The 20824-nt window shown below is 46.0% G+C and overlaps 1 protein-coding gene across 3 annotated transcripts in view; it reads right to left on the bottom strand.

Moving 5' to 3' along the window:
• LOC135206161 (uncharacterized) overlaps positions 1–20824 on the bottom strand; it is a 102029-nt gene that overhangs the window by 22498 nt on the left and 58707 nt on the right. For all 3 annotated transcript variants that reach the window (XM_064237439.1, XM_064237441.1, XM_064237440.1), the window contains exon 5: positions 5576–5719. In XM_064237439.1, coding sequence (XP_064093509.1) covers positions 5576–5719 — 144 coding nt within the window. The remainder of the gene's footprint in view (positions 1–5575; positions 5720–20824) is intronic.

The following is a 20824-nucleotide window of genomic DNA, read 5'->3' as shown; positions in this document are numbered from 1 at the left end:
AGGGCGTACCGATTAAATGCCCTTAAAATAATAGACCTCTCGGTTGCCATCCATAGAGGTAACTACAGCATGCGTATATGACTTGAACCAGCCAGTAGTAAAATAACAAGGCAAAATATGATATTGTTATGATACAATAAAGTTTGCTCATACTTACCTGGCAGATATATCTATAGCTGAATTCGGAAATATAGCTACATATATATCTGACAGGCAAGTTTCATGAACAAATCGTAGAGAATCGAAGCGGACAGCTCAAGCTTCTTATGTTATTGGACATAAGCGTTCATTAACGTAGTCTACAAGTCTATTTCTTGTACGAGTCTGCAATTGATGAATGAGAGCTCTTCCGAATCTTGTCAATAAGAGCTTATCCGCTTACGCAATAAAAAGTTATTGAGATGTTTGTCAATGCGAACTAACCCATTTACGGGACAAAGAGTTATTTTGTCAATGAGGGGATACCCACTTACTTGACAAAACTATAGTATATTGTCAATGGGGGAAAGTCACTGAATTGACCAAACGTAATCCAGGAAGTCAAGCATATAATTTTCCCAATTCCCGTATCAATCGAGGAGGGGGCAAGAATCCTGTTAAGAGACTGGGCTTACGGCAGGTAGGACCCCGATGTTCAACTTCGGCAGCGTAGTCCCGAACTAGGAACTAACAAAATCTATCAAAAAGCCCTTTCAGATGGACTAAAAGGCTTGCAAAATTATCCTGGGAAGAGGAAGGAACTCTCCAACCAGCTTCCTCTCCCGTATAACAACGAATGCCAGCTAACGCTTAAATTTATTGGCAGTATGGCAAAGGAAGTCCTGTCTTGTGCTTTCCTGAAGAGCGTCCTCTTGATGAGTGCCTTTGCAAGAATCCTACTGAATGTTGTCGAGTATCATGACGTGCAGGACATCGAGCTTTTACATACCCCCTAGCTGCCTTACCGGTAGAGCAAAAGAGATCTTCTCTTGAGCTTTCCTTAACTCCATCCAATCCTGGACTTTGCGAAAAGCAATATTAATTGACAGAGACCTCTTGAATTCACGAAACCTGTGGTCTTGCTGGGTTTCGAAGACGAAGTTGCCTGTTCACTTTAAGCTTCCTCCGAAGCACTGCTTACTTCACATTCTTTGCAGGTGAGGTAGAAGGGATCACCGAAGGTAGAGGTAAAAAACCTTTAGGCCCAAATCTGAAACAAGAGCTTGAAGAGTTCAACAAAAACGTTCAGCCAGGCGACACACCTGGCGTGCTCCTGGCGTCCACTGGCGCACGCTCGGCGTCCACTGGCGTCCATCCGAGTGTCGAAAGAAGCGTGCAGAAAAGCGTCACGCTCCTGACAGGCGTCAAAACAAGCGAGAGAAACTCCCTTCAGGGAAGAGCTAGAGACATCTCGGAGAGAAATCCGACTGCACGAAGCAGTCTCAGGAGAAGGGTTGATCGTGTGAGAATACGAGGGGCGAGGGGACGCCTTCTTATTCTCACAGTAACAAAGCTCGGACGTCCGCGCTCAAAAGCGTCCTACTACTATGACTTCTTTTTCCTATTTCTCGGTGGAAAGACGTACACGTGTTCAGGCGACGTTCGCCTTCTTACTTCTCACTGCAACGCATAACGAGAGAGAGAGAGAGGACGTGAAGCGTCCTCTTCTATAAAGCTTCTATTTAGAGGGCGCGAGTCCTTCCGAAAGCTCCAACCCCTGCGCGGGGAAGACGCTTCGTAGGACAAGAAGCAATCCTTCAGGATTCGTGCACGTGCACACACTTTGGCAGCCTGGGAGTATCTTCAGGTCTGCCGAAGGGACGCCAGATCGGTGGGAGTCCCCGTAACCCTCCTTCGGCTTTCGACTTGCCCACTCCCTGTGTTCCTGGGAGTCCGACAGAGGTCCAGGCCTAGAGGCGAAATGGGGCCGATCTGACGCCCCCTCCACAACACTAGGGGCACTACACTTCACAACAATGATTGGAGAGCAAGCACTTTAGATTCCAAGATACAGATGGAATCTATAACGTAAAGGGCATTACCTCTCGCAGACATAAGCTCATAGCCCGTAGGCCATACTACAGGGTTAGGCAAAATAAAGTCTACAGGAAGGTTAGCAGGTTCACTACCCTGACATTTGTTTACTGATTAATTGCGTACATACAAATCATACGTCTTCCTTACGGAATTAGACAAAGTCTTACACGCCTTACATGACAAATCTCAACAAAGAAGAAAGACCCCGTACCCCTAATGCATACCAAGTGCGGATCTACCAAAGCTTTCGGTAGCCACACCCTATCTTTGCAGACAACACCCTCTGAAACTAGCCTAACTATCTTATGCAAAAATGAATCAAATTCAAATAAATTTATGATAGCGTATGCCTAGCCACAAATCCAAGTAAATAAATCAAAAGACAATTAGGATACTTAGCGGCAAGGAAGTTTCAAAATCCTAAGACGGAGGTACTGAAAACAGGTGTTTACAATACCGGCAACAGAAAAAAATATGAAAAGAAAATGGGAATGATTCCCGATACCCGCCTCTCAGCGGCGGGAATGGGTACTAACCACCTGGCCGACCACTGCGTGTACCGGAAGTTTTTGAAATTCTGTCGGACTTCAGAAAATACAGCTATATATATATCTGACAGGTAAGTTTCATGAACAAAATATGGTCTAAAGAAGTTACAATATGTTACAAGGCAATATGAAATTGCAAACCTCCATCAAGGCCACTGCAATTACAAGGCAATATGAAATTGCAAACCTCCATCAAGGCCACTGCAAAATAATCATGAATCTTTAACCATTTTCAACACAGATGTATTATAGATATTTAGTGAAACCTGAGTTTGGTTCAAGTTTACGATATTACTATAAACTGTCTTACTATGTAGAACACAAAAACAAAGTTTTCCGAACGCCTGAATGGCGCTCCTCATTAGTTTACATTAAAATACTAGGTGCAATGGAAATATATCTGGGTAATTTTATTTCACTTAAGCCTATTAGTTTAATTAAATATTTTAGGAACTGATAAATAATTATCAAGAAGCCTGGTGGTAACACTCATTTGTGTAATATTCTGTACATAATATACTTTCAGTGTACTTCAGAGAAGATTTGCATGCTGTCTATGGCAAAAGTAATCAAATATTCATTGTCATATAGTTACATCGAAATCTGATTAAAAGTTTTCACAGAATTATCTAAAAGGCAACCATACAAACTAAACCAAAAACACAATGTCCTTGACAGGGATATTAACGTTACATCATGATGCCAAAAGACCATTTTACTTAACCCTTAAACGCCGAATGGACGTATTAAACGTTGAGTCAAAATCTCCCCCGATTGCTGAATGGACGTACCATACGTCGACTCAAAAAAGTTTGTTTAAAAATTTGCGGAAAAATACTTATAGGCCTACCAGCCGAAAACTTTTGAATCACGCACCTTGGGGGATGCTGGGAGTTCACAGATCAAGGCGTTGTTTTGTTTACAATCGTTACGCAGGCGCGCAAGCGCGAATTTCTTTCTTATCGCACTAAAAAGTATCAGTGACACATCTCAAAAATTATTTCGTCACTTTGACATAATTTTTGCACCGTTTTAAATTATCCGTTACATGAAGTATTATATATGAAAATGTGCGCAATTTCATTTAGAATACAACAAAAAATATTCATGATTGTAACTTTTATCAGTTATGAAATATTTCCATATAAATAACGATAAGTGCCAAAATTTCAACCTTCGGTCATCTTTGACAATACCGAAATGGTCGAAAAACGCAACTGTAAGCTAAAACGCTTATATTGTAGTAATATTCAACCATTTACCTTAATTTTGCAACAAATTGGAAGTCTCTAGCACAATATTTCGATTTATGGTGAATTTATGAAAAAACTTTTTCCTTATGTCAGCGCGGTAACTCTTCCGAAAAAAATCATACATGCGATTGTGGTAATGTTTGCACCATTTTAAAATTAGCTGTTACATAAAGTTTTATATATAGAAATGTGCGCAATTTCATGCACAATACAACTAAAAACAACCCATGGATGTAGCTTTTATCAGTTTTGAAATATTTTCATATAAAAAATGATAAGTGACAAATTTTCAACCTTCGGTCAATTTTGACTACCGAAATGGTCGAAAAACGCAATTGTAAGCTAAAACTCTTATATTTTAGTAATATTCAATCATTTACCTTCATTTTGTAACAAATTGGAAGTCTCTAGCACAATATTTGGATTTATGGTGAGTTTATGAAAAAAATAACATTTTCATTACGTCCGCGCGGTAACTCTTCTGAAAAACTCATACGTGCGATTGTGGTAATGTTTGCACCATTTTAAATTAGCTGTTACATAAAGTTTTATATATGAAAATATGCACAATTTCATGTAGAATACAACAAAAAAATAATTGAAGGTTGTAGCTTTTCTCATTTTCGAAATATTTGCATATAAATCACGATAAATAGAAAAAAAACCACGTTCGGTCAACTTTGACTCTACCGAAATGGTCGAAAAACGCAATTGTAAGCTAAAATTCTTATATTTTAGTAATATTCAATCATTTACCTTCATTTTGCAACAAATTGGAAGTCTCTAGCACAATATTTTGATTTATGGTGAATTTATGAAAAAAACTTTCCTTCCCTCCTCGCGCGGATTCTCCGCCATAAATCTCCGAATTGCGTACATCGCATTCTCGGAAAATTTGCTGTGTTTCATATTAGGCATTTCATAGAGTTTTATATATGAAAATGTGCGCAATTTCATGTAGAATAAAAGGAAAAATATTTGAAGGTTGTAGCTTTTCTAATTTCTAAAATAATTGCATATAAAAAAAATTTATAAAAAAACTTCGACATTTGGTCATTTTTAACTCGTCGGAAATGGTCGAAAACTGCAATTGTAAGCTAAAACTCTTACAGTATCGTAATATTCAATCATTTGTATTCATTTTGAAACAAATTGGAAGTCTCTAGAACAATATTTAGATTTACGGTGAATTTTTGAAAAAAAAATTTTTTTACGTCCACGCGTTACGAATTCGTACATCATTTTGTGATAATATTTTTCCGGTGTTGCTTTTATTGTTTTACAATGCATTATATATCAAAATGATTGCAATTTAGTGTACAATACAGCGAAAAAAAAAGAAACTCGTTAGCTTCTACCGTTTTTTGCACAGCGTGATTTTAATACAATTATGTATGAATTTTCTTTTTTTCGCTACCATATATCGCATTATTTACATATGATAATGATATCATTTTTCATTTCTGATGATTGCATACTAAACTTCAGGCAATGACAAAAAAAGGAGCCAAAAATGAACTCTTAATCTTCAAAACTAAGCGCGCTGTGATTTTTTGAAAAAAATATTTTTTCCGCTTCCGCGCTCACTCAAAACCGGCTCCGGCATTCGGGGGGGTTTTTGATTTTTACCGCTTCGGCGTTTAAGGGTTAATAAGGAATAAGTAATGTATTTCTCTCAGCATACATATTTCAATTCTGAAAAAACTAAACATGACAAGTACGTACTGGAGAAAATTTGTTTCATAAGTTATAAATTACCTTATCAAGTTGAGCAGTAAGAAGTTCAACTTGCTGCTTCAACTTCTGCATTTCATTTGGTGAATTGCTTGTATTTGCTTGGAAGGAACTTGAACCCAAGTTGCTTTTCATACTTCTATTGTCTACCATAAGGCGCTGGCACTCCTGAAAGTAGTTAAGATAATCACTGACACATGAAGCATTGTTATCACCTTCATCCATTAAGTGTACTGTTAACAGAAATTAAAATTACCAAAATAAATTAAAATAAATACTGTAAACTTAAAATAATAGCTGTCAGTCACCACAAGACTTAAAAGTTAATTTCTGCATCAAGTTTCCCTTCATAGTTCCCTCCACTCTCTTTTATTATGAGTGATTTTCGCCCATGCTCCCATCTCATGAAAGTCCTCACCTATACCCTTCATCAGCGATCTTCTGGACTTTCCTACTACGTATAACACTCCTGCCATTCTCTCATCTTCTCTATACATGCCACTTTAAAACCTCTGCCATGTCACTCTGCTACTTCCTGATTTTGATATATGATTCCAAGCATGCTCTCATTTGTTTTCTAGAATGTGAACCTCACACTTCATACACCTTTTCGGAATGTCCTTCATCTTTGTAAGAAACAATAACTCCATCACATAGAAGAGCAGAAGTCTTGCACACACAACTCTGTCCCACTAACGTAACATGATCTTACTCTTCTGTCACTCCGTCAAATCTTCTTATAACATGATAGAAATAAAAACCACACTGCACCATGTAATGTAAATTCTGAACATCATCTATACTAACTTTTTTTCTCTTCAGGAAGCCTTCAGTTAACAAATATGACAATTTGTCCAAAATTGCATTTTTCCTAACTATACAAACCTGAGGTCCTTTTACAATAGGAAGGTACTAGCGGCAGCTGGATAGGTCGTAAGCTTTCGAACAAGGGGTTCGGTAGTTAACTGCTTGTCCGACAGGCGCGCGCGCGACTGGGAGGTAAACAAATCACTTTTGCTTTTGGCCCAAGCAAAAACTGCAGAGTGAGGGTGGCATTGAGGTGGGATATGTGTAAAAGGACCTCAGGTTTGTATAGTTAGGAAAAATGCAATTTTGGACAAATTGTCATTTGTTCCGACACGGCATACAAACCTTCGGTCCTTTTACAATAGGAAGACTCACTTCTTGGTGGGAGGAATCTGAGTCTTTTGTGAACAGACTGGTGTTCGCCCAACCTTGGAATGCCTCCCTGGTCGTAAGAGCGAGGGAGGGATCCAAGCCTCTGTCCGATTGATCGGGGTGTGCACCGCAGGATCAATGGTCAGACCTCTGGACCAAGTACTAAGAGAGAGGCAAGCGTATCTCTTCGTACCAGCAAACAAGAACAAGTTCCTATTTGCAAGAGGCAACATAAAGTTATGGTTTGTCTCCTTGTTGGCATCCACTCCCTTCCCCCCCTTGTTAGGAGGAAGTGGTGGATATTCGCTCCCATCCCTAGTGAAAGGGATAGGATGGGGCTCTGTCGAGTAGCTCACCGGCATCTCGTCCTTATCCAGCAAGGTGATGACCGTATCCCTCTACCCACGGTAGAGGGGGAGAAAAGATATGAAGAGAAGCCAGTCACTCTCTCATTCACATATCTATTCTTACAGTCACACCAGGACTCGATGCTGTTCAGCCTGCTAGGGTCTGAGTTAGCTACACAACGTGTTGAGCAGCCACCACGGGTCGGAACCCAAGGAAAACGATCCAAGGACCTGTGGGCAATATCCAAAAGGTAGAAGGAGGTGCCAGTGGTCTGGTTGTACCAGACCCCTGCCTTCAGTACCTGCGCCATGGAGAAGTTCTTGTGTAAACCGCGAGGGAGTGTACTTCTAGGTCATCTTGGTGCTGACGAAGAGTCTTCAACACTCAGCCTGGGATGTCGAAGTTTCTTCAGAAAGCGCGGTCGCGCTTTCACAGGACAAAGCAGCATCTCCTTCGCATCGAAGGCGGTGAAGTCCATTAGGGAGGGGATTGTGAAGGACTCTAACCGATCGTCAGGAACCGAAGGGTTCAGAGTCTTCGCTACGAATTCGGTACGAAATCGAGCGTCACGAATCCCATCCCCTGGATGCTTGACTTTGCAGGGAAAAGTCATGCAATTACCTCAGAGGAAAAGAAGGGAATGGTCGTATGACCTATCCCTCTTCTCGACTTCGGTGATGTCCTGTACCCATACTGGTCTATCCGTCTGCAGCGAAGTTGTTCTTCTCGGTAGTGGATAGGACACCGACACTCAATGGTGGGTGTCGATGGTATGGGTACTGTGACAAGCCGTTAGGACGAAGAAAAGACTGTTATGGAACAACCGAACTAAGTCCACAGCGAAGTTCGTAACAGACTTGGGCGCTCTGACAGCTGCCGACTGACTGCGTTCGGTAGGAGGCAAGTTGTCCAAGCACCCGAGCAAGTCACGTGACCTTCGCCTTAAAAGGGTTATGCCAAGAGATTAAACAAATAATTTGTTCGTCACCGATGCCAGAAGGCAAGGTGATGACTCTCTTAAGGCATGTGCCCAACAGGCGAAAGTCAATTGCCTTCTAGAGACCGAGGTCCCTGATGGCAAGATATCTCATAGTATAGTTGATTCTCGGCTAAGGAGAAACAACACTATGTGTCGTTGAAGACGAAGGTGTACAGAAAAGCAACCTACGTCTTCACAGCTGAACCGAGAGAAGGATTCTCAAGATTCTGAACCTGTGGCTACAAAGACTGAGAACGCTAACCGCTATTCATTGCTGTCCGGTGAGGATCGTAGTTGCAATAAAAAGCGGAGCGCTTTTCAGTAATGAAGACAGGGAAATACTGCCTGAAAAACTGCTTCTCATGGGCTGAACATTTTTGGGAAGTAGAGCTGTCAGGTCGGAGAGTAGGCGATGTCTTCTGACATATCTGTTAATTCGGGGCGAGCAATGAATAATTGCACACCTACGAATACGAGATATTTTGAAGACAAACTCAGATGTCTGCAAAAATCATTCGCATTATCGCGGTGCGATGCAGCGGGAGACTAGTACAGACTTCTGTTACCGTGCGGTAAACAGAAAGATGAAAGAGTCCAAGAGATATCTCTGTTGAAAATTCTCGCAATGTCGAAGGCGATGAAATCGAGCGTCACAGCAGTAGATGGTCCTTCATTATTGCGAGAATCCCCGTTAATCAGAGACCTAAGTCCATGATTGTTGGGCAGAGATACGGTTCGGTAGTCAATCAAACCAGGGGAGAGAGAGACGTAACCGACCGTGCATCTCCGAGACCTATCTGATACTGAGCCGCTATCAGGCAGTTCAATACGCGGTAGCTCTCGGTGACTCGTCATCCTGAGTTGCCAGGTAATCCATTATTCCACGAAGGAATGCGTTCGGCTAGAACCATCGAGCAGAAAGAATACGCTCGAGCAATTATATTTAAACGAAACGGATTTCGGTAAATACAAAAGCTGATTTGGTGTTGTTCATGACAATACCAAGTATCTAAAATCGAAACTGATAACTGCTGGGAGGTTGCAGGCAACCCCGAGTTGCAGTTCAATTAAGATACAATTCGTCTCGGTCACAAACCGTAGAGTTACTACGGTATGCGCCTACCCCCCGGACAATTCAACTGTTAAAAGAATCATGTCGCGAGGGTAATATACGTAGATATTTGTAGGTTCTGTACCACGACCTCCATCCTAAATTCTTTTCCTCTCGAGGAATGAGAATAAGGATTGGAGATCGGACCGCCTTCGTTCTCTAGTCAAGAGAGTGAAGGAGAAGTCTTTCTTCCCAAAAGGAAACGCTTCAATGGTGAACAGAATACCGAAGACGATAGTTCAAGCCAAACTGGAAGTTCCCGTCCGTTCTTCTCTATTCCAGGTTAATCGCCTACTGTGAGATACTCTTCTTTCAGCAGCAGTCTTCTTCCAAATGCTAGAAATTACAGGAATTCGAGCATAAGCGAGGTTCCCGATTATCGTGTAACAATTATCGGGGATTCTCGCTCGACTTTGGACCGTGGTCTCGCCTAAGTGTTTGGAGATCGTAAAAAACTCGAACACTCTGAGTGCGCTAGAAATTCCGTAGAATTCTAAGCACTCTGCGAAACCCCCCACCGCGAATTGTCAAACGATATCGGCTGGTGGTCCTTCCGAGATTCCCGTAGAAATCGAGAAAGGGGCAGGATCCCTCCTCAACGACCGGGGCTTACGTCAGGTAGGACCCGAAGGTCCCCCCGGTAGCGCAGCCCCTAACGTGGGATCTTACAGAGAAATCTCTTGAGGATCCCTCCCCTTTCCCTCGTAGCCGTAAGGAGAGAGGGAATGGGGGAGGAATTGGATACTGGCTCGCCTTCCCAGCGGAACTAGCAGTTGGAGAAGAAAAAGGACAGCCATCGCCTTACGGCGATGGCCTCTCAGAGCCTGGGAAAACGTATCGTCAGGAGAAAACGTTTTCCCCGAGGAGGGTTACGAACTCATACTGTAGGTAAGGGTCTGCCGCCACTGTGAACGTCGTCTGGGTGGGGCTGATCGACACCTGACAGGAGAGAGCCGATACCGTCCTCCGACTCATTCCAGTCCTCGTCGAGGTCGAAACCTCAGGAGGACCTAAGGGGTATTCAAATACGGTGTCCGAAGACACGTGTAGAAACGCCTCTGTCGCAGTAGAGGAGGTGAAGTAGCTTGTTCGACCGGCCAGAACTGAGAGCGCCTTCTTGTCCGGAGACGAGAGACTACCTGGTTTCAACACAGTCGGCAAGCTCCGATCGCGGCAGACCCACCGTCGATTTGGGTTCCCTCTCGGGCCCCAAAACGACTCGAGCCGAGACGTGGCTCTGCTGGTGGGAGCGGCGATCCTTCCCCGAGGTCGTTGTGCTGACGAATCAGCGCCATAACCTCGGCAAAGTTCCTCTGGATCTCGGAAGTCACAGCATCTTGCAGAGTAGGACCGTTAAGCCCTTCGAACAAGAGCATATTCCGAGAACCTTCCTCCTAAGAAGGGGGAACAGCGACAGCCCTCTCGGTCTTCTCCATCCACTTGCGCATACGTCCTGGCCGGTCCAAGAACCGTGCCTGGCACGCTAGGGCGTCGTGGTGGGATCATGAGGGGCGCACCCCTCACGATCATCCTCAATAACCTCGCTACCTCCCGGTATGTAACCCGAGAGGTTGAAGGTAGGGGGGAGGCAGACCTGACGCGCCCTCCTCGCTCGCTGGCAGAACCAGCAGGCTTGGAGGGCTGCAGGCGATCGTCAACCCGCGGTGGCGATCGAGCTGCAGGCCTGGTCGAACCGTCTCGCTGTGGAGAACGGCTGGACTGAGCACAGCGGCCCCGATCTCGAGTGTCAGAAGAGCTGGTTGCCGTACCCGATCGCTCTCTGTGAGAGCGACGGTCAGGCGACCTGCAGGCTCCACTGTCACAGTGAGACCGGTGCTTGTCCTCACGGCACGTCACGTCGCTGGTTCCAGCCAGTGGCTGGCACCGGCGAACGGGAGGACCTCTTCCCAGCCTCAGCCCGTGGCCGGTCGCTGGACCGTCACGTCCCGGTAGCCAGCTGGTCGCCGCGAGAGCGAGAGCTGGTCTGGTGAGAGTCGCGTGAGCGGCTGTCACCAGTCTTCCGCCCCGTGCTGTGAACCTGACGCTGAGCGGACTCAGAGGTCTGTTCCTGGCTGCACGGTCGCTGGTAGGCGACCGTACACTCGGTACCTCCCGCGAACGAGAGGCCGAGACGGACCCTGATGCAGTGACAGAACCACTGACACCAGGCGAGGAAGTACCGGTGTTAGCCGGTACCCCTCTGGTCCCCGTAGTCTTCTTCCTTGCGGAAGAAGAGACGGGCCCGCTCCCGAAGGAGCAGGAGGACCAGCGGAAGGAACCCTCCCGTTCCCACCGAGGTGAGACGGGTCGAGAAGCTCCCGAGGGAGACTTCTTAGGAGGGAGGAGGCAACCTTCTTCTTCCTCGGCTGTGAAGCCTTAGAAGTCGAAGGGGAAGAGGCGGCAGCCGACGACGATGAAGAAGATGAAGACGACGACGACGACACCTTCCTCCTCTTCTTCGTCAGCTTCTCAGGACAGACGTAAGATCTGCTATCCAGGGCGGAGCCGGGGCTGCTGTAGCCGAAGCACAGGGCCGGACGCACCTGTACAGACAGACCAAAGTCTGGGGTAGTACCACCACGAACAGGGACGACGTCAGCAGTATGGGCATCTCAGGAACAGCAGGCACAGCCAGCACAGCATCGGTAGGGACAGCCAGCGCAGCAACGGCAGGGACAGCCAGCGCAGCAACGGCAGGGACAGCCAGCGCAGCAACTGCATGGACAGTCAGCCCAGAATCGGCAGGTACGGCAGGCAGCACCGGAAACACAGGAAGTGGAGCAGCAGCCAGCAACATCCTGGTACCAGCGGCAGGTCCAGGGGCGAGCTCTAGGGCAGCGGAAGTGTGGTCGCGGCAGCGCGGCAACCACGAGCGGCGGCGGCACGCCCCCCTCTCGGTACGGCGAACGGCACTTCACAGCGGCTGTAGGCAAGACTGTTACCACGTAGGCGAGTACACCAGGTGAGGAGGGACGTCGTCACCTGGAGCGTGGTCACCACTCCATGGGTGACCGCAGTAGGCCCAGACATAGAACCGCAGCCCCTGGACACTAGCACGCCCTGCAAATGGAAGGACGCCCATACCTCACCAAGGTCCACCCTCGTGGCAGTAGCACCTGCGGAAATAACAGTAGTAGCGATTAGTGGGGGGGAAGTCCCCTCGCGCGGGGGGGTGAGCCCTCTCCGAACGAGTGGAAGACCCCTCCCCCGCGCTCGACGGATCGGGCGAGGAGAAGAACGCAGATAACCTCCCCCCCCCAAGGGGAAGGGCCATCTGTGGGAGCAGAGCGGGGGGGGGGGGGGGGTTTCTCGTTCCCCACCCCCGCACAGCACCCATGTACCCAACAATAATAATAAGAGCCCGAGAGCAATCGTGCCCTCGGCCCGAATGCAAGGGCATAAGGATCAATTCCCTGACTGAGCGGAACTTGAACCAAATAAATATTGATGCAATCAATAATAAAAGGAATAAAATGAAAAAGAATCTTGCATTACGATTCACTTCACAATGAATAAGGGCTCGGATCGAGCGCATTTGCGCCCTCGGTACCGAGCGCAAGGGTAAAAGATCCATCTTCCGATTATGAATGGAAACCTGATCCATAATGAATTGATGCAATCAAAATATATATGAAAATGAAAAAGAATACTGCGCTTGCGATTTCACTTCATACAAATAAAATGGGGAAGGATCAATTCCCGGGAAATAGCGGAAACATTGATCCAAGTAAACAATGCAATCTCAATAAATATGAAATGAAAAGAACTGCACTTGCGATTTCACTTCATTCAAATAAAAAGGGGAAAGGATCAATTTCCGGGTAAGCTCGGAAACTGATCCAAAATGAGTATTGCTACAATCAAAATGATATTGTTATGATACAATAAAGTTTCATACATACTTACCTGGCAGATATATACATAGCTAAGACTCCGTCGTCCCCGACAGAAATTCAAATTTCGCGGCACACGCTGCAGGTAGGTCAGGTGATCTACCGTCCTGCCCTGGGTGGCAGGATTAGGAAACCATTCCTGTTTTCTATCATATTTTTTCTCTTCCACCTGTCTCCTTGCGGGGAGGCTGGGTGGGCCCTAATCGTATATATCTGCCAGGTAAGTATGTATGAAACTTTATTGTATCATAACAATATCATTTTCATACAATCAACTTACCTGTCAGATATATACATAGCTGATTGGCACCCTTCGGTGGAGGGTAAGAGACAGCTACTATATGGAATAGACAGGTAAACAACATATGTTGTAGGTATAAATAAAACCTTGGTTCCTACCTGATAGGTGGTAGACTTCGTGGGTGTTTGCCAGTAGTCTGCATCACCTCAAGAAACTTTAGCGAGATATGATGATCTATGGCCAAGAGTTCTTGTGGGTCTGCCGAAGGGGTCTTATCCACTTACTCGGCAGAGCCTGAAAGGACTTTGTCAATGGGTGCTGATCCACTTATATGACAATACACCTTATGAAGGAGCGCAACACCGATCCCGATCACCTGATCCTAACACGAGGGTTCGCGCTCAAATTGGAAAGAGTTATCCCCACACTCCTTTCAAAAACCCCAATAATTTCACTAAGTTAAAAAACTTTAACTCAAAGTTAAGGATCAGTGTCGGCTCCTTATCCCAGTAACGTATCCGCAGAAACGTATAAACCAAAAGAGAAGGATCTCTCGTAGGTTAACTTGACATCCTTTGTGTAATGAGAAGTCAACCACAGAGTTGCTTCACGTACAAACACAGCTAATATGTCTTATATGACATATTGTTATGTAAAGAACAAGAATTTGCAAAAGCGCGCACTTCCTGCGCTTTTAATTCTCAGCTGTTTGAAGGAATCAAGTCACTAATGAAGTGCTTAGGAGATCTCCATGTTTCAAAGAAGACCAGGGCTTTCTTGAAATGGATCTCACCCGACTGAAGCCTGAAGCCTGGCAGGAACCTCGCGCCTGGCTGGTGCTTCGCTCTTGGTTGGCGCCTAGCGCTTGTCTGGTACCTTTCGCTTGACTGGCGCCTCGCATCTGGATGACGCTTCGCGTCTTAGCTGGAGATTCGCGCCTAGAGCCTGGCTTGCGCCTGGCTGGCTGCTCGCGCCTGGCTGGCGCCTCGCGCCTGGCTGGCGCTTTGTGCCTGCCTGGCGCCTCGCGCCTGCCTGGAGCTTCGCGCCTGGCTGGCGTCTAGCTCCTGGTTGGAGTGGCGCCTTGCGCCTGCCTGGAGCTTCGCGGCTGGCTGGCACCTCGCGCCTGGCTGGCGTCTCGCGCCAGGTTGGCGCTTTGTGCCTGCCTGGCGCCTCGCGCCTGGCTGGCGTCTCGCGCCTGGCTGGCGTCTCGCGCCAGGTTGGCGCTTTGTGCCTGCCTGGCGCCTTGCGCCTGCCTGGAGCTTCGCGCCTGGCTGGCGTCTCGCGCCCGGTTGGAGTGGCGCCTTGCGCCTGCCTGGAGCTTCGCCGCTGGCTGGTACCTCGCGCCTGCCTGGCGCCTCGCTCCTGCCTGGCGCCTCGCGCCTGGGTGGCTCCTCCCCACTTGCCGGAGCTTCGAGCTTGGTAGAGTCTCGAGGATGTCTGGCAATGTCCACATCGGACACTCTTATCTGTCCTATATGTTCGCATCTAGCGCATCTGTGTCAGGTTGTAGGCCCGGTCTTTCTCCTCATCAGACAATGACAGTGTTCTTGGGGCTGTCTGCAGGTTTCTTCTTCCTTACTGACTGTGTCAGAAGGTCTTGAGTCGCCTTCTCAGTTAATGAACGAGAAATGTCCTTCACTACTGAGAAGGGAACAAAAAGTCAGACAAAGGCGAGTACAGAAGCGCTGCCCTCTGAGCGTGGGAGACCGCTTTGGTTAAAAAGACACTATATACTGTCCTCTTTTAAGAAGACCTGCTCCAAACAAAGAGGAGATCTCAACCGAGCCATCCTGAACCGCTTTGTCTATACAAGACAAAATACACAGAAGGACTTCTGGTTCGAGTCCTTCAGAATCATGGGCTTTCTTGGACATCACCCCAAGGGACCAATCTAAGAAGTTGAAAACTTCCAATACATGAAAGAGTCCCTTGAGGAGATGGTCCAGTTCTGAAATGCCCCAAGTTACACGGGCAGAGTTCAAACCGTTGTCTACGTGAAGCGTCAACTAAGGTCGAAAAGTCCGCTTCTGACGTAGACGGAAGAGAAATACCCCTATTCTCTCCCGTCTGATATCAAATGCCTCTTTTACCAGCTAGTCTCGCTGGAGGCATGCAGAAGACCGTTCTAACTAACACCTTCTTCAACTTCATCCAAGAGTCTAAAGACTGAAGAGCCCTCTTCATCGAAATGGCGGGCTTCATTCTAAGAAAAAAACGAAGATTTTCTTCGTCTTTGCACTCGAGAAAAGAGAGCGCGGAGAAGGAGGAGAGGCAGGAGTCAGTCGTCTCCATACTCCTCTAGAAGCAAGGCTGTCAAAACATTATAGTTCGACAGTCCTTCTCTTCCTTGAAACTCCTCCTCCGAGTTTACTTCTAACTCGGGGTCTAGATGAGTCTCCGTTGCTAATTCAGTACGTCTTTCCTCTGGAGGAGACAAACTCCTAAAATGGAGAGGGGCTAAGGGAATGATATTCCTTCCTCTTCCCCGCTTTAATAGTCCTGGAAGGCGCGCCAACAGCCCAGGCTTCTCTCCATAAATGGATGACGCTTCCCGCTTGGATGACGCTTCTAGTCAGTCAAGCGTCCTGGCTGACGCCTCCCGTTTGTGGTGGCCTGCTGACGTCTGGATGACGCCTCGCGCCTGGAAGACGCTTCGCTCTCAAAAGGCGTCCTAACTGGCGCCAAAATTTTGGTTGGAGCCTCGCGTCTAAAAGCAGCTTTAAATGACTATTCATGTCTTGACGACGTCTCACGTCTCTCTGGCGTTACGTGTCGTTTTCCGTAAGATTCTCCATCTCGCTCTCGAAACCGAAGCCTCTGCGATATGTTTGGAAGCTTCACGTCTGCATGACGCCTCTCGCTTCGCAGGGGAGAGAGGACGAGACTTCTTGATTGGAAGCGCAACGTCCTTCCTACGAGGCGCTAACACTCCCACCAAAGAGGCCAGTTGCTCTTGTACTGGCAAGATAATCCTTCCTTGAAGCTTTTCCCACGTCATCTTCAATCGGGGGAGAAGTAGGAAAAGGAAGCAGTCTATAGGAAAGCTGTTCGTCTTCTCACAACTCTTCCCAATAAAATGTTAAACATGTTAACAGTTATTATCGTCGATCGAGAAAGGATCTCTTTGTTAACGCGAATAGGAGCGAAAAAAGAGATTCTCGATGCTCTATGCGATATGAGTGTGTCGTGGAAATGGCCTAAGTGATTAAATGGGTAACGAAATCAGGAACGAATCTTGCCGTTACCGAGCTTGGTGTCGAGAGTCTACTGGACTCCTTAGGTTAATAACTCGCTAAAACAAGAGAAAATCTTGGATGTTGCTCTTGGCTCACTGGCGCCATTTTGGCTGGCGCTTCTGGCGCAAATTTTGCGCCAGGCGGCGCTTCTGGGCTTTTTCCAGGCTGGCGCTTATGGAGCATTGCCAGGTTGGTACTTCTGGCGCGTTGCGCCAGACTGGCGCTTTCTTCTAATTCTTTTTATGTTATGTGCCAGAACAGCTGTGCCTTTATGGTACCCGACATCCTTTCACATGTATAGTCCATTCAGGGAAACAAGTTCTGCCCCAAAGAGAATGTTTCCCATCCGACTCATCCATCTTCTTCTGAGCAGGTACTCTAATAAGCTATGCTTTCATAAGCCTGAGAGCATTACATAATATAATGTTCTGCTGCGATAGAATCCTTAATAATAAGTTACCTACGGGTTAAACGCATTGAAAGGTTGTACTATCTCTCTTATTGAAAGCTTCTTAGCAAAAGATCACATATTTATTTATGTTAGCTTAATTATCCCCTCAATCCGAGGTTAAGACCGCGATTGTAGGGGAGAGATACGGAAAGTTATTCCCTCCCGCAGGAGAGAGAGAGATTCGCCCGACCGCTCATGACTGACACCTACATGGTACTGACAGTAACTGGCATAGGCGTACTGCGTTGGTCTCAGGCTCTCAGCGAAAGCAGTCCCCGCTTACTCTTCCAGAGTTGCCAGCTACTCCAATTAATAAAGGAATTTAATAAAATTATTATCGAACTTCAGGAAGTTCTTATTAAAGCATATTAAGCGAAACAAGACTTCGATAAATCTAGAAGCTAAGTAGGTGTAGTCTTAACAATCCCTTTAGCGTAGTCCTTCCTAGGAAAGACGTAGAAGGATACTTGTAATTGAGTTGCACAGAAAAGAAGTAACTACGGTATGTGTTTATGAATTGACCGTATCGTATTCTCATACAGCAGAAACTCTACTACCTTCTACTATCTTCGTTCTTTTCGTTAATAGAACGATAGAAAGAGTATATATATATATATATCCTTAAGGAACGAAGTTAATCAAGGAACTCTTTAAATCTTCGTGATTTCTTCATAAATCGCGGAAGAGACAGAATTCCTGTTCATCACTAGGGTTTACGGAAGGAAGTAGATATTTTCTATCCGCCATCATACCCAAACATCGATGAGATCTTATTAAGAAAAACTCCCAAAGCTCTTGCCTCCTCAAAACGAGGGAAGAGCATGGATGAAGGAGAGAGTCCGCATTGAGAGGGAACTGCCTAACAAAGGAGTCTTCTGAATAATGAAAAGGGGCTTCTCTTAGTATCAGAATCCTTCTGACAAAAGCAACGGCCGCCTGTGCGACATCTTGCACATTTGCCAGGGGAAAGTTGTTCAAGTTAAAAATTCAAAGAGGAGTCTCGCGACTGACCTCTCTCTCTAATGAAGATTTTTGAAATCTTCTGACGCCTGGCGTCTGGATCCTTGCGCCTAGCGCCTAGCGTCTGGATAGTTCCGCGCGCCTGGAATGTTCCGCACGCTAGAAAGGAGACTCGCTCCTGGAACGTTCCGCTTGCGTGGAAGGTCCCGTGCGCCCTAATAGATCCGAGCGCCTCTAGTCTTGTTATACGAGCCTCTTGCCAGAAAACGTTCAATGGAAGCATCCTTCTGATTGCCATTCTACTATAAGGCTCCTTAGTTAAGCCGCCTGTTTTCTCTTTGAAGGCGCCTTGCGCCAAGAAAAAGTTCTGGAACGCGGCTCTCACTCAGTTGCTGGAACGCGGCTCTCACTCAGTTGCTGGAACGCGGCTCTCACTCAGTTGCTGGAACGCGGCTCGCGTTTATCTGTATGAACGAGGCTCGCGCTAGTCTGATGGAACGCGGTGGCTCGCGCTAGTCTGTTGGAACGCGGCTCGCTGCTGGCTGTTGGAACGTGGCTCGCGCTAGCTTGCTGGCTGGCTCTCAGCCTCTCGCTCAGTGAGTCAGTGTTCTCTTATTCAGAGAACGAGCCAGATCGTCGAACTTCTAACATGTACATTCTTCGTCTTTTCGGATGTAAGATGAAGAAACGGAAAGAACAGACGCACTTTTTAAAGGCTGCCTTTGCAATGGCTATCCCTGGCAGTCTGACGTTTTAACAGATCCCACCGAGGGAACAGCCCCGATCGGTGGGATTCTCCATAACCTCCGTAAGGCTTTCGACTTTCCTTCTCCTCTGGGCTTGTGAGTTTGGAAGAGGTCTAGGCCTGAGAGCGAGACAGAGCCGATCGAACGCACCCTCTACTAATTAGGACGCCTTTCCAATGGCGAAACTTGGCAGTCTTGGGACGATCTACAGATCCTGCCGAGGGACGCCTGATCGGTGGGATTCTCCATAACCTCCGTAAGGCTTTCGACTTTCCTTCTCCTCTGGGTATGTGAGCTTGGAAGAGGGTCTAGGCCTGGGAGCGAAACAGAGCCGAACAGAACGCACCCTCCACTGCACTAACAGTAAAATCACTTCTTACCTTTCAATAGCTCGTATTTAGAGCTACCTTCCTTTGTCTTCAAATTGCAATATGAATTTGAAGATTCTGTGAAGTAAGAAGGAGATGAGGATACCACACTACTAGTAATGTTAATGCTCTAACTGCTCGTTAGTACGAGAGCTATATAAAACTTCTAAAGGAAGCGTAAACTATTCTTTTCCTTACATCGTCAAGAAGGAAGTTAGCTCAATCAATTCTAACATTTACTACAACGTTATTATGAATAAATATTAAAATTTTCCTTTTTGCAAACTATGTGATTGTCTACCGAAAAGTTCGGTTAGTTACACGTAAAACAATTCTTCGAAATTTTCGAAGCCAAAGTTATCAAAACAAATTAATATGCGTATGCCGAACCAAAGATCCAGTACTTCCCTGCAAAAGATAGCCAGAAGATCGATGGCGATGAAATCCAAAAATCAAGTCAGGAGGAACTGCAAACGTTGTTTACATTCCAAGCGACAGAAAAAATATGATAGAAAACAGGAATGGTTCTAATCCTGCCACCCAGGGGCAGGACGGTAGATCACCTGACCTACCTGCAGCGTGTGCCGCGAAATTTGAATTTCTGTCGGGGACGACGGAGTCTTAGCTATGTATATATCTGACAGGTAAGTTGATTGTATGAAAATATATATGAAAATGAAAAAGAATACTGTACTTGCGATTCATTCCATCGAATAAGTTTTCGTGCCGAGCATTCGCTCGGCAACGAGCATCAGTCAAAAAAAATATATAAATAAAAGAGCTTACTTACGATTTTTCATCTCACTTTCCAAACCAAAAACATACGCTCGGAGCGACGCTCTCGCCCTCGGCACCGAGCAAAAACACATTTACGATACATTTACACTACGAGAATCATTTCATGGGAAAATGAATTCCCGCACTTACGCCCTTCAGTGTCCCCGGCACTCAGGTAATCGGAGGGGCGTGGTGAAACCAAGATCCTTTAATTCACAATTGAATTCAATGGAAATTAAATATGAAATGATTGTACTTACAATTCAGTTTCACTAGATAAAATAGAAAAAAGAAACACACAACCATGCGAACAAAGCAACGACGATGAAGCGGGCAGAGAGCGAGATACACGTCCACACGCCAGCAGGCCGAAAGCAAAAGTGATTTGTTTACCTCCCAGTCGCGCGCGCGCGCCTGTCGGACAAGCAGTTAACTACCGAACCCCTTGTTCGAAAGCTTACGACCTATCCAGCTGCCGCTAGTACCTTCCTATTGTAAAAGGACCGAAGGTTTGTATGCCGTGTCGGAACAAATAATTATTAACTTAAAAATATACATGAGAATTTTCATTATAATATAGTCTCAACTTTTTAATAACAAAAAAGTTACTCATGAGAAATAATCATACAGCAGTTGCTATAAATGTCTACTGTACATCCAATAAAGGATGGGGCAGGGATGAAACTCATCTTGCTGCAAGAACTAAAGTTAGAAAACAAAATCACATGAACTTAAATCATCCCTTTCTTCCCTGCCCAGGGAAGGGAAAGGTCCGCAACTAAAGTGACGCTTGGTCAGACTGCCAATCCCATATGCATTTGCCACACTTGCTGCCAAACTTAGATACTTGCAGACATATGAGAAAATCAAATGCTGTATAGTATATACCTTCATTGTTCCGACACGGCATACAAACCTTCGGTCCTTTTACAATAGGAAGGTACTAGCGGCAGCTGGATAGGTCGTAAGCTTTCGAACAAGGGG

The sequence above is a fragment of the Macrobrachium nipponense genome, chromosome 29, assembly GCF_015104395.2.
Source record: "Macrobrachium nipponense isolate FS-2020 chromosome 29, ASM1510439v2, whole genome shotgun sequence".
Lineage (NCBI taxonomy): Eukaryota > Metazoa > Arthropoda > Malacostraca > Decapoda > Palaemonidae > Macrobrachium > Macrobrachium nipponense.
Note: the sequence above shows the minus strand (reverse complement) of the source record. Positions and strands in the feature narration are given on the sequence as shown.